The sequence below is a fragment of the Eublepharis macularius genome, chromosome 3, assembly GCF_028583425.1.
Source record: "Eublepharis macularius isolate TG4126 chromosome 3, MPM_Emac_v1.0, whole genome shotgun sequence".
NCBI classification, from domain to species: domain Eukaryota; kingdom Metazoa; phylum Chordata; class Lepidosauria; order Squamata; family Eublepharidae; genus Eublepharis; species Eublepharis macularius.
The window spans coordinates 64,736,813-64,749,280 of record NC_072792.1 but is presented as its reverse complement, the minus strand read 5'-3'; the positions used below and the strand labels follow the sequence as shown (position 1 = coordinate 64,749,280).

General features: G+C 44.4%; 1 protein-coding gene across 5 annotated transcripts in view; it reads right to left on the bottom strand.

Moving 5' to 3' along the window:
• TBL1X (transducin beta like 1 X-linked) overlaps positions 1 to 12,468 on the bottom strand; it is a 226,432-nt gene that overhangs the window by 31,690 nt on the left and 182,274 nt on the right. For 4 of the 5 annotated variants that reach the window (XM_054974241.1, XM_054974240.1, XM_054974243.1 and 1 more), the window contains one exon: positions 2,919 to 3,064. The exons of the other annotated variant lie outside the window; for it this stretch is intronic. In XM_054974241.1, the coding sequence (XP_054830216.1) occupies positions 2,919 to 3,064 (146 nt within the window). The remainder of the gene's footprint in view (positions 1 to 2,918; positions 3,065 to 12,468) is intronic. 5 annotated transcript variants of the gene reach the window in all.

Sequence of the window (12,468 nt, the reverse complement as noted above, 5' to 3'; positions counted from 1 at the left end):
TTCCTGCTCACATGCAGCCAGATTAGCTCACCACTTGTAATAGATAAGTGTTATTTAGATTAGGTTTCTATTTTTTCTTGTGCTACTATGAAAGTGTAAGTTAATGAGAATCAGTTTCAATACAAGTTTTATATGTTGCAATATACTGGCTTGGAGAGTGTTCCCAACACATGATTCCATGTTTTTCTGACTGTACAGCTCAGCATTAATGAATACCCCCAATAATTATACCCGACTGTGGTCCCCCCACAACCCCATTTTCTCCAAGCTCCACTCCCAAAGTTCCAGGAATTTCCTAATCCAGAATTAGCAACCCTACATACTTGTGATTTTTGAATGTAGCCAAAGCTTCCCATTCCCAAATTGGTATTAAACACCTGGATTTTATAGTGTGAATTTCTTGAAGTATTTGAGGTTGGTTCTGAAGTAGTCATAGTCCCTTCCTGTGATCCCTGACAGCCTATCCATTCAGTACAACAGGCTGGTTGCTTGCCCAGCTACTAGTTGAATGGTCTGATTATTAATAATTTCAAATTATTTCAAAGAGACTTCTCAGAAAACTCTAAGCACATTGCAGTTTTATAATGCAAATGTAGTGTTGTGTTTCTAAATAGTTTGGATTTTATTTCTGTTTGCTAATGTGGGCTTTTAATTTTTTTTTGCTGAGTTTTAATGTACGCCGCTGAGGAAAGAAAGAGGGGGGCTATATGGGTGAATGGAGTCCGATCTGATTGGCCAGTAGTTGTACCCCTAGGTGTGAACTGCAGTTTTCAGTCAGTATGCTGAGAGAAAGTGTTCATTCTCGCTGAGTCAGGCCAACCTGAAAGGAGTTTTATTCTGGCTAAATGAGGTCAACTGTGTGTGCACCTGGGTCAGTCTGTGTATATCTGAGAGATGATTCTATCTAGGTTAGGCAAGCAGTGTGAAAAGGCCTGAGTGAATCTGTATATGTGTGGATGAGAAGAGAGTTTAGTCTGCTAGTAATGATCTGTGTGGAAAATTAAATTGCGCGACTGAGTCTTTGAACATACCTTTAAGAAGAGATAATTATTTGTGAAACAACCAAGCTTAAGAACTATTCTGAAATGAATATGCTTATCAAAACTCTGCATCCATCACACGGTCTTACTAGCAGCAGAACCCGTTGTGAAATAATACAATGGGCTCTAGCAGCGGGGCTGTGCCGGACCACCACAGACCAGCCGCCAGACCGAGCTGGCCCACATTGCAGTGGGCCAAGATAGCCTCGCGCTGCAGAGGGCTGCTGGGCTGGGCAGCAGTGGGCCACCAGGCCAGGCCACAGATCAGCTGGGCAAGGAGAAAACCTTCTACCTGCCCAGCTGATCAGCAGGCGGGCTCCGCTGCCATCTCCCCTTACCCACGGATCAGGTTGGGCAGGGAGAAAACCTTCTCCCTGCCCAGCTGAGTGGTGGGCAGGCAGGTGGGCTCTGCTGCTGCCCCCCCTTGCCCACGGATCAGCTGGGCAGGAAGAGGGTTCATCCGCCTTCTCCCTACCCAGCTGAGAAGCCCCAAGGCAGTGGGCCTTCCTGCAGCTCCAGCGAGCCTTTCTAGGCCTCTGGAGGTCCCAGGAGGCGGGTGGAGGCAAACGGTTTTGCCCCCACTCACTTCTTATCCTCACGTTTTGCTTGGGGTATTTTTTTTTTAAAAACCCATCCCTCTGCCCTGAAAACACTGCTCCAGGGGAGCATTTTTAAGTAATTGAGGAACATATAGGCCCTGATGAAAACTGATGACACTTTTTTATAATCTGGAGAACATTTACCTCACCACAAAGATGTATGTACTTTTGGTAACATACCATGGACCAACAACAACATTTACAACTTTTACTGTTATTATTGATACAATTATTTTTCACCTCATATGAAAATAGTTGGGTATTATAAAGCTCTGAATAGTTGGGTATTATAAAGCAAAATATCTTCTCCTCCCATTTTTTTAACTGTGAAATGTTGCTTACACCAACATACTTTGGAATTTGGCTTGGTGTAGATATATGCCACAGATTGTCACTAATGTGTAGCTCTAGAGTGAAGGGCTATGATCTGGATGACCCAGATTCAATCCCCTGCTCTGCCATGGAAGCTTGCTGGGTGACCTAACTTAAATCAGCCTAACTTAAATCACAGGGTTGTAGTGAGGAAAAAATGGAGGAGAGAGGATTGATATAAGATGCTTTGGGTCCCTACAGGGGACAAAAGCTGGGTACAAATGAAGTAAAATAAAATAAACCAATTAGTAACAAAACAAGCTAAGAATTTTTTTCTTCCAATGATCAATAAATCCTAGAAATTATATGCTATAAGCAGTGCTTTTTAGGATCAATTTCACAGCCTATCAAAGAGTGGTGACTAACTGGGTGTGTGATCACGACTCAACACTGAGCAATGTGGTGATCAAATCACAGCACACTTTTTGAAGTTTTCAAATGCCTAGACATCTTTGCTCTGATGCCTACGCCTTGAATTCATCCATCACTATACACCAAATAACTGACATTCACCACACCAAGTTCAGGTGAATCATCATTGGATGATTCCCAGTAACATTTTTTGGTTCAAGCAGCAAGAGTCTCTTGGCTAGAGAGCCTGTGGAGACTAGACTAGGCAGGAGATCAATCTGAAGATAATTCTGTAGAAGTTTTACTACCAACAGAACACCTCAGAGGTGGTGTTACCTCTTCCAACAGAAATGGAAGCAATCCCATGCAAGGCAAGCACACAACTGAAATTTTTGTAGAATTAGCAAAAAAAAGAGCCTTTTATGTAAATGATGGGAAAGGAAACAAAAGAATTTGTATTGGGACTATCTGTAGAAAAACAAACCTTTCAAAGTTATGGTCAACAGGTGACACATCCTAGGGTTTGTTTTCTGCATAAGGCAACAGTGATACTAACCTCATTGATGCTGATCTCAGCTTCCACATACTGCAGGCCTTTCTGAAGGATGGAGATGAGGGCAGCAGGTGGCACTAGTGTTCCATTGATGTTGGACTGGCTAATATGACTCTCTATTCCAAATGTAAAGGCTGAATGGGAGAAACCTGAAAGCAAGAGGACAAGCCATGATATGAAGTCTAAACCTTAATGTGATAGGTATGCTAAATAAATCCTTAAAACTGTGACATGCCAACACAAGGTTATCAAATATACTAGATTGTGTCAGATGATCACAAAGACTGTTGCCTTTTCAACTTTAATTTGTAAACAAACGCTGCAGAAAAGGTGCCACTGAGAAAAATAATTTTTAATAAGCCAAATCTGCCCTCCTCCCTGCAACCTTTCTTTTAAATAAGGATAAAGGTTTTTTTCAGGACACAGGTTGCAGTCATCTGTCAAAGAGACAATTCAGTGCTTGCATAGTGTTTATTCACAAAAAGAAAAGTATCCCATCATGCCCAAACCTTTCATTAATGCAAGATACAGAGTATAACTATTTAATCAAATGAGAACCAAGCCGTCCCACCTCAAAGGCAGACTTTCTACTTTCACATTTTATTTATGCATCTATCACATTATAATATCACTCTTCCTCCAAGAAGGATGGCAGATGTCATTCTCTTTTCCTCCATTTTCCCCTTCACATAAGTCTTTGAAATAAATCAGGCTTGAGAGAATGTGATTTACCCAAGGTTACCATGACTGAGTAGATCTGAACAGCATTTGAAGCTGGGTCTCTCCAGTCCTAACCTAGTAGTCTAACCACTCCCCCACACTAGTTCTCTTGACTGGAAATAAAATTAACTCTACCACATTAGCACAATGTAGATATGGGGTTGTCTGTCTGTTAACCATGGTCAACATGAAATTTTTTTCCTTCTAGTTCAGGCAAACAGAAACATTTATTGCATGTAGCCAAAGGCCCACTACAAACAGATACAGTGAGTTAAAAGGGGGGGAAACCCATAAATCACAAATATCAGCACTAAAATAATCAGGCTGAACAATTCTCCCATTAAAACATGACACCCTTCAGATGCAACTTTCATTAGTATTTTCCTAGCTGCCAAAGCAAACAGCAACACTCTGTTTGATATCACGAAGTCCACATCTGAAAGAAGGAAAATTGGCTTATATGATTTCAAGAAACAATTTATTAAACCCTTCAAAAATGCTGCGAGAAATTTGGTCCTAGGCTCTTTGTGGAGTGGACAGAACAGAATGTAATGGGGAAAATCCTCCAGAACTGACGCATGATACAAATGGTTTTCAGGAATAGCAACCATCAACCAGAGCTACTGGCATAGTCTGAAACTGTAAGTGCTGTTCTGAGATTATGAAGAGTGATGCTGGTCAGATAGGAAGCTCTGGCAAGGTGAAAATCAGAGCTGGAGATTGTCTTTCTGAGGCAGCATTGTACTTGAACCTCAGTCTCAAATAGGGTTGCCATCCCCCCGCCCGGGGTGGGGGATCCCCTGATCCCACCCTCTCCCCTGAGGCCAATTACCTGGCCGGTGGGGGGGGGGTGCGCTCCCTGGGACGTCCACTCCCCAGGTGGCGTGGCATGCCCCTGAGTGCGGAGCGGTGGTAAGAGCAGGTCGCTTTCACTGCTGCCACCACCACAACCTGCTCTCTCGCTGCCGCCCCCCCTGTGCAGCCGGTGCCAGCAGGGACAAGAGGTGTGCGGGGCAAGAGAGAGAGCTTCAGTGGCCATGGCCTGCTTTCTCGTAGCAGCTGCAGCCGCCCCTGTGCAGCCCACACTGGCAGGGACAAGGGGCACGGCGGTGAGAGAGAGCTGCCTGCTCTCTCTGCCCCTCCCTGGTGCGCGTGACATCATCACGTGGGGTGCCCTTTGACCCTGCGTGATGACATCACTCCTGGAAGTGATGTCATCACGCGCACTGGGAGCATGCGCATGGTCACGACAGCAGGAGCGGCGACAGGGTAAGAGCCAGCATCCCAGTCTCCCACTGGGAGACTTGAGGGATCTGGCAACCCTAGTCTCAAATATTGGTACCAGCTGTAGAGACACCATGGGAATCATCTGAGATAGAATATCGATGGAAAATGTTGTTGTAACAGGCTAACCAGGCACAATCTTTCAGCTCTGTCATGAGATGTTACCTACAGAGTAGATCAGTAGTGTTATTCCTTGATTTTTCCCAAAATCTGAGTATGGCAACATGTACAGGTGCTGACTGAAGGCAAGATGAGTTCTGCCTGTATCAGGGCTACTGAGTGCCTCTGAGTACAGCTAAAATTCTCTTTAAGAGATATTTTGAATGGATTCTAATTTTGCGACCAGGTGATTGTTCCAATCCCAAACCTTTGCTCCATACAAAAGCTATGGGATGGCCTCACTCTGTTATATTTTCAGAGCTGATCAATCATGAAGCCATCCTTGTGTCCAGAGACAAAGGACCTCCCCCTCTCCAAACTTACCTCTGCAGGCAAAGGCTGCCCCGGAGACGGCCACCACTGGAACCATGACGGACGACAACATGGAGACCAGAGCCTCAGGGGTGGCAGCAGAGAGAGCAGTGGTCCCTGGGAAAGCAACAGGAATGGGCACAGGCAGCAATGCCTGCTGCAGAGAGCACCTCTGCGCCGGTTGAGTCTCTAGGATGAGGCAGGAGTAAGCTGCCAGGGCGAGGGTGCAGAGAGAGACGCCAATGTGGTGGCTGGGCTGTGACAACTGGTGAAGGCTAGCCAGCCCCACCCTACAGACCAGGGAGAGGCCAGGGGCAGGTGGGCCCCCAGGGAGGACCCGGACAGGCCAGCAGCACTGGCAATCACCGTGGGGCAGGAGAGGGGAGACAGCACGAGAGAGCAGGCGAGCGAGTGAACAGAGAGACGGACACAGCAGGGGAGGGTGATAGGGTGCTGTAAACCCACCTCCTCTCCCACTTCTGAGGCAAACCCCAAGGCTGAGACCAACATGAAGGCTAAGTGGGAAGGCTAGCTCCCCATCAAGTACCGACACCCTCGGCTCACAGCCTGACAACTTAGTATACACCTACTGTATGTCTATTATGATTAATGCAGACTTTAATGTACAGTTCTACGCTGCAAGAAGTTAAAACATACTCTGAATGAAAAAATGATAAACATGGTAGAATGTTGTGTCTGCTACAATATTAACTATGCTAGCTTTTTAACCAAAAAAAGCTAAACGCTCATAGCACTAACCATAATTAGCATCACTGCAGCCATAAGTTTGCCATCACAATTAAAACCAACATGAGACTAGGGGAAGAAACATATAAGCCTGCATCTTAGTTTGGAGGAGGACAAATGTTGTCCCCATCTTCAAGAAGGGGAAAAAGGAGGATCCAGGTAACCACCAACTAGTCAGCTTGACATCTATACCTGGAAAAGTCTTAGAACAAATCATCAGTCAGTCAGTCCTTGAGCATTTAGAAAGGATGGCTGTTATTATTAAGAGCCAGCATGGGTTTCTCAAGAATAAGGCATATCAGACTAACCCTATCTCTTTTTTTTAAGAAAGTTGCTACCTTGGTGGATCAGGGGAATGCTGTAGACATAGTTTATCTCGATTTCAGTAAAACTTTTGATAAGGTTCTACTTAATATCCTTGTTGACAGGTTGGTAAAATGTGGTTTGGATCCTATTACTATTAGGTGGATCTGTAACTGGTTGACAGATCACACCCAAAGAGTTCTAGTTAATGGTTCCTCATCCTCTTGGAGAAGAGTGACAAGTGGAGTTCCTCAGGGATCAGTCCTGGGACCTGTTCTTTTCAACATTTTTATAAATGATTTGGATGAAGGAATAGAGGGAATGCTTATTAAATTTGCAGATGATACTAAATTGGGAGGGGTAGCAAATACGGTCGAAGACAGAGTAAGGATTCAGGATGATCCTGACAGGCTGGAAAACTTGACTAAAACAAATAAAATGATTTTCAACAGAGATAATTGCAAACTTCTGCATTTGGGAAGGAAAAATCAAATGCATGATTATAGGGTGGGGGAGACTTGTCTTGGCAGTAGTATGTGTGAAAAGCATCTAGGGGTCTTAGTAGACCATACACTGAACATGAGTCAGCAGTGTGATATGGTAGCTAAAAAGGCAATGTGGAAGACAACAAAGATGGTGAGGGGTTGGAGACCAAGGAAAGGTTGAAGGAGCTCAGAATGTTTAGCCTGGAGAGGAGATGATTGAGAGGTGATATGATAACCATCTTCAAATACGTGGAAGGGCTGTCATATAGAGGATGGTGCGGAGTTGTTTTCTGCTGCCCCAGAAGGTCTGACCAGAACCAGTGGTTTGAAATTAAATCAAGAGTTTTTGGCTAAACATCAGAAAGAACTTCCTGACAGACCGGTCCCTCAGTGGAACAGGCTTTCGTGGGAGGTGGTGGGCTCTCCTTCTTTGGAGGTTTTTAAGCAGAGGTTGGATGGCCACCTGACAGCAATGCTGATTCTGTGAACCTGGTCAGATTATGAGGGAGAGGGCAGAATGGGTTACATCAGTGCTTGTTTCTCGTGGCCCTTCTTACATGCCCAAGGTGGTACTGGTCACCACCTTGGGGTCGAGTAGTGATTTTCCACAGGTTGGTTTGGCTGGGGATCCTGCAGGTGTTTTGCCATCTTCTAGGCATGGAGCAGGGGTCACTGGGGCAGCCGGGGGGGGGGGGTGTCCTGCATTATGCCAGGGATCGGACTGGATAACCTTGGAGGTCCCTTCCAGCCGTGTGGTTCTATGATCTTACTCTGTTCTCACAATCATGATGAAAGAATCGGCTATAATACATCTGCATTGGCTGACATTCCCATTAAGCAGTACTCCTCCTCTGTTAACTATAAGACTCAATCCCAGTGGTTCCCAGCCTGTAGGTCATGGCCGCCTGGGGATGTGTGGAGTTATTGCAAGGAGTCCATGAATCCATCCAACTTGGGCAAATTACAACCTTTCCTCACCTGTGCCCTCCACCTCAGGGTTCACCTTCATGGTAGCCATGGCCCTGAATAATTCTGTGTAGGGCCGGCTGCTAGATGGAGTTCATCTGCCAGCTAGCTTGCTGCAGCGTGGCCATGCCTCTCCAACTGGGCCCACCTGCTCCAAGACCCCCAACCAGGCAGGCAGCATTGGTTCAGCCCCAACCGGTGTTCACTGGCTCAGTCAGAAATGCTTGCCTATTTGGAAGAAGAACTGCTCCTCATGAGAGGTCTGTAGGGACATTAGTTCCCATTGCCCATACCCTCTGATCTATGGTGACAGCTGGAAATTCCATGCTTTGAAGGGAGGTGTGGGCTGTGACCCTTTAAACAGCTGCTGTTCAGCCAGCAGCTTCCATATGGGCTGTTAGTAGGCCTCCCTACCCCCTCCCACATCTGTCAGCTCAGGAAGGCCCAAAGTTGCATCAGGCAAGTTGTCAAGGGCCAGAAACTTCACCAGGACATGGACTCTCCCTCTCGACTATCATAGGGTAGCTCAGTAAGTGTGGGGGAGGGGCCAGATGGGGAAGTAACCCCACTTTTACAAAGAGTAGCCTCTCCACATTATTATCCATTTATAAAATATCATTTTGATAAAGGCAAAATCATGCGTCTCATTTGTTTTTAAGCAATGCTCTCCTGTGAAGAGAAAACTGAGAGGCAAGAGGGGTCCTTTGAGAATCAACATATGGAGGATTAGACCGATACTAATAGAACTAGAAGCTAGAGCTCAGACTTGCTGTATTATGTCCAAAGTGCATTTTCCTCCCAGCTCAACATACCTCCTTGTTAAGGCATTTTAAAGTGCTGCTAGTAACTTCGGTTTAGAAATAAACCATTCATTCTGCCTCCTGCATCTGAAATAAGCTCTGACTCAAGAAAGCTTATGATGGAATAAGTTTGGTCACTTATTAAGTAACTTACAAATGGGGACTTGCAAGGACTTGTGGGGGAGGGACGGAAATCTAATTTTCCCTCCCCCACCATGTCCTCCCATAGCCTCTCCCCCTTTTCCTGCTTCCTCCTCTCCTTCCCACCCAACTTTACTTGCTCTCCTGTCTTTTGCTTTATCTCTCCCCCACCTGGCAGCCTCTCCCCTATGGCTCAGTTGCATTGTGCCAGCTAAGCTGTGCCCCCAGTTCCATGGTGGGGAACCTGTAAGGATATGCAGAGGGGCCTTCACTTTTCTCTGTACTACTTCTCTACATTATTTCCTCTTTCCTACTCTGAAACTCTTAACCGCTACACTACACTGACTTCAGTGGGGGAGGGTTGCTGTTGGACAGTAGCAAGCAGCCAGGCCTGGGTAAGTCATCCGGTGGTTGCTTCTGGCCCTGATAAGTCCTCCTTCAAAGGCCAAAACAGCCCTGGAAAGGGCCCTAGACCCTCCCCCTGCCTTTTCCAGACAGAAACCAAGCTTGGAATACTGGCTAAACTGTTATGGTTGCCTAACAACAGCCATTGAGGGCATCTGGTTAAAGGTGCTCCTTTTATCATTTGTTTTTTTTTAAACTCCAGTGTATTTTATTTTTATTTCGGATTTTTCTGCAAACTTGGGGCACTTTTGAGGTATGTAGGAAGATCTGTCTTGTCTGTTCATGGCTCCAGTCTCTAGATCAAAGTATCCATAGATTAGGGCAACTTGGCTATTAGTATATAAGATGATGAAAACCCAATTAGTGTAATATCTCTCATGAAACACCCTATGCAATTAAAATATGTGCGTACTATACATGCATAGAGTGGAGCGGAACAGCGTCTGCTAGCCCCACTCTACTCATTTGACTGAATGTCTGCAGGAGAAGCCCTATGCACATAGGGCAGGTGTACGCAAATAGGATCCGAACACTGCTTTGTGCATTTTTCCCAATCACAGGGAAGAGCTGATGCACATATACTAGCATGTGTGTGACACTTCTTGTAGATGTTCAGTTAAGCATGAGGACAGAGGACATCTATTCCTTCCAAGAGCAAACAGATAAGGTGTTAATGTTTGCATAGTTCTCAAAAGATACAGTTCTCACAAAACAGCAAGCAAGGTTTCAAGTTCAGTAGAATTCTTTCATTAGGCAGATAAACAAAAGTTTAAAAGGTTTTAAAAAGAAGTTTTATGATCTCTATGGGATTTTGAGAAAGAATGAAGAGAAAAAATGGAACAACTCAATGTCATTTTATATGCAGTTCACATTATGCTCCTGAAGAAGTGAGGCTTGACTTACAATAGCTTATACTGAAATAAACTTGGTTAGTCTTAAAGCTGTCATTCTTTCTATTTTATTTCACTTGAAACAGTAACACAATTGCAATCACGAGAAAACTGAATATAAGAACAGCTATTCTACCTCCTGTTCAAATGAGCTTATAAGTGAAAGTCAACTGATACATCTGTTCAGTTGTCAAGAAAACAGCTTCCCTTTTAAACTCTGAGGCTGAAAGGAACTCTAGCAAATATATTTGGTATCATATTTAACCAGCCAGGGCTATAGTTCAAGTTATCAGTTTTGTGGACCTAATCGGGGTATCCAAATTTTTAAAATTACTTTACTTTAAAACAGTGTAACATAATGTATAATGTGTGTGTATAAATGAGGTACAATTGAAAAAAAAAGAGTAGAGTGAAAACAGGAACACTATCTGACTGTTAAAATCTGTAGGTAAATGAAAATGTAGGCAGCAGAAACCTACAGAAGTCATTCATTATTTCCAGAAACAGGTCTTGCAAAACACCTGAAATGCATCAGCATTTGCTTCCCAAAGTATTGTAAATGAGACTAAAGAGCTTGGCATTGAGGAAGAAAATCTCATCAGAATCCTACTTATTGCTTCAGCCTCAAGTAGCCAGAATTGCTTCTAACATTTTGCCAAATAAGCAGATATTTCCACTGACCAAAATATCTTGCATAATGCATCTGAATCTTGGAAGTACCTTCAAATATGGGAGGCAGGGGGAGATTATGTATCCCTGGAAACAATTTTCTAGTTCAACTTTTTCTTTTAATGGCAGTGACAGACTTGTTAGAAGATGCCTAACAAGAAACATATTTATGAAATCTTATCACTGATGTTCTGAATAAGTATTTTTAAGAGATACCTTTACCTTTTATGTCTGCAACACAAAGATAGCATTGTTTTCTTTAAATATATATATTTCCCTAACTTCAAAACTCTCTAAACATTGTTGTAATGTTTTGCACTTCCAGAGGTGATGTCATCACACCTGCTGGGAATGTGTGTGCTCTTTGTGCACATGTGAAAAGATATTCCAGGTGCCAGGTCCTTCCTCTCACTGGGAGGGCAAGGGGATCTGGCAACCCTAAGGTTAGTCTGTGTATATCTAAAAGAGAAAATATCTTATGAAAGTCAGGCAAGTTGTGTGGAAAACCATGAGTAAATTTATGTCTATGTGGATGAGATGAGAGTTTAGTCCGTTAGTGAAGATCTGTGTGGAAAATTAGACTGTGTGACTGAGACTGCGACTATACTTTTAAGAGAAAAGTATTTTTGGAAACACCAACCAATATGCTTATCAAAACTCTGCAACCATCTTGCTTATATGCTTGTAAATTAATTCTACTTTTGATTAAGAAAAAAAAATCCCCTTTTTACCTCACAAGCCACCCCCTGTACATTGATTGTTCTGTCATAGTACCATCTATAACAAAGCCTTCCTGTAGTGACAGTTAAGCAGAAGAGATCTAAGGTGAAAGCATTTGGTGGCAGTGAAAATCTATTTGAGAGAGAGCAATATAATAGGGAAGATGTTCTTGAGGTGTAAGCCTGGGTAAATTAGTGAACACCTGAAGTTCTCTGTGAGTGCAGATAAAAAGAGCATAAGTTGTGACCAGAGCACTCCTGAGGTATAAGTTTAAGGTAAAATAAGGAGAAGCTGGACTAAATCTCCAAAGGCAAATATTTAAAAAGGTTTTAAAATAAAAAGAAATCGGATTCGGTTTCGGTTTCGTTTTCCCGGCCATGTCGGACGTTCCTCTCCGCAAGTCCGGGGGGAACTGTCTGAGCAGCCTGACCGGGCGGTTGACCCGCGAGGGTTAACCCCCAGGACTCCCAGTGAGGGAGCCTGGATCCGGGGCGCCGCGGGAAGAACCCCCTGGAAGTAATGCAGGGGGTAAATTGCCCGCTTGCTCCAACGGAGGCCGGCAGACTTGCGCAGCACCGCGTGTGCTGCCGGGCCATGGAGAACGGCAATAAGTAGATTTAAGGTGAAGACCTGTAAGTAAGCGAATCCCTTCTGATTTTTAAGCGTATGCGAAGGATCGGTGGGAATTGAAGCTAAAAAGGCGCAGACTTCTTCCCCTGCACCGAGTTTCGGAACTTAGTTGGCACCCCCCCCTAAGATGGCGACGAGAAAGCAGAGCCCAGCAATGAGTAAATCGGTGATGGCGACGTTACAGGGGAAGGGGGAAACTTTGGAAGAGTTGGTGAGACGAGCAGTTTTCGATGCTGTGCAGCCCTTTGTAGCGAAACTGAATGAAATGGGGCAAAAGGTTGATTCAGTGGAGAGTGAGGTGAAAGCCATTAAAGAGACAGCG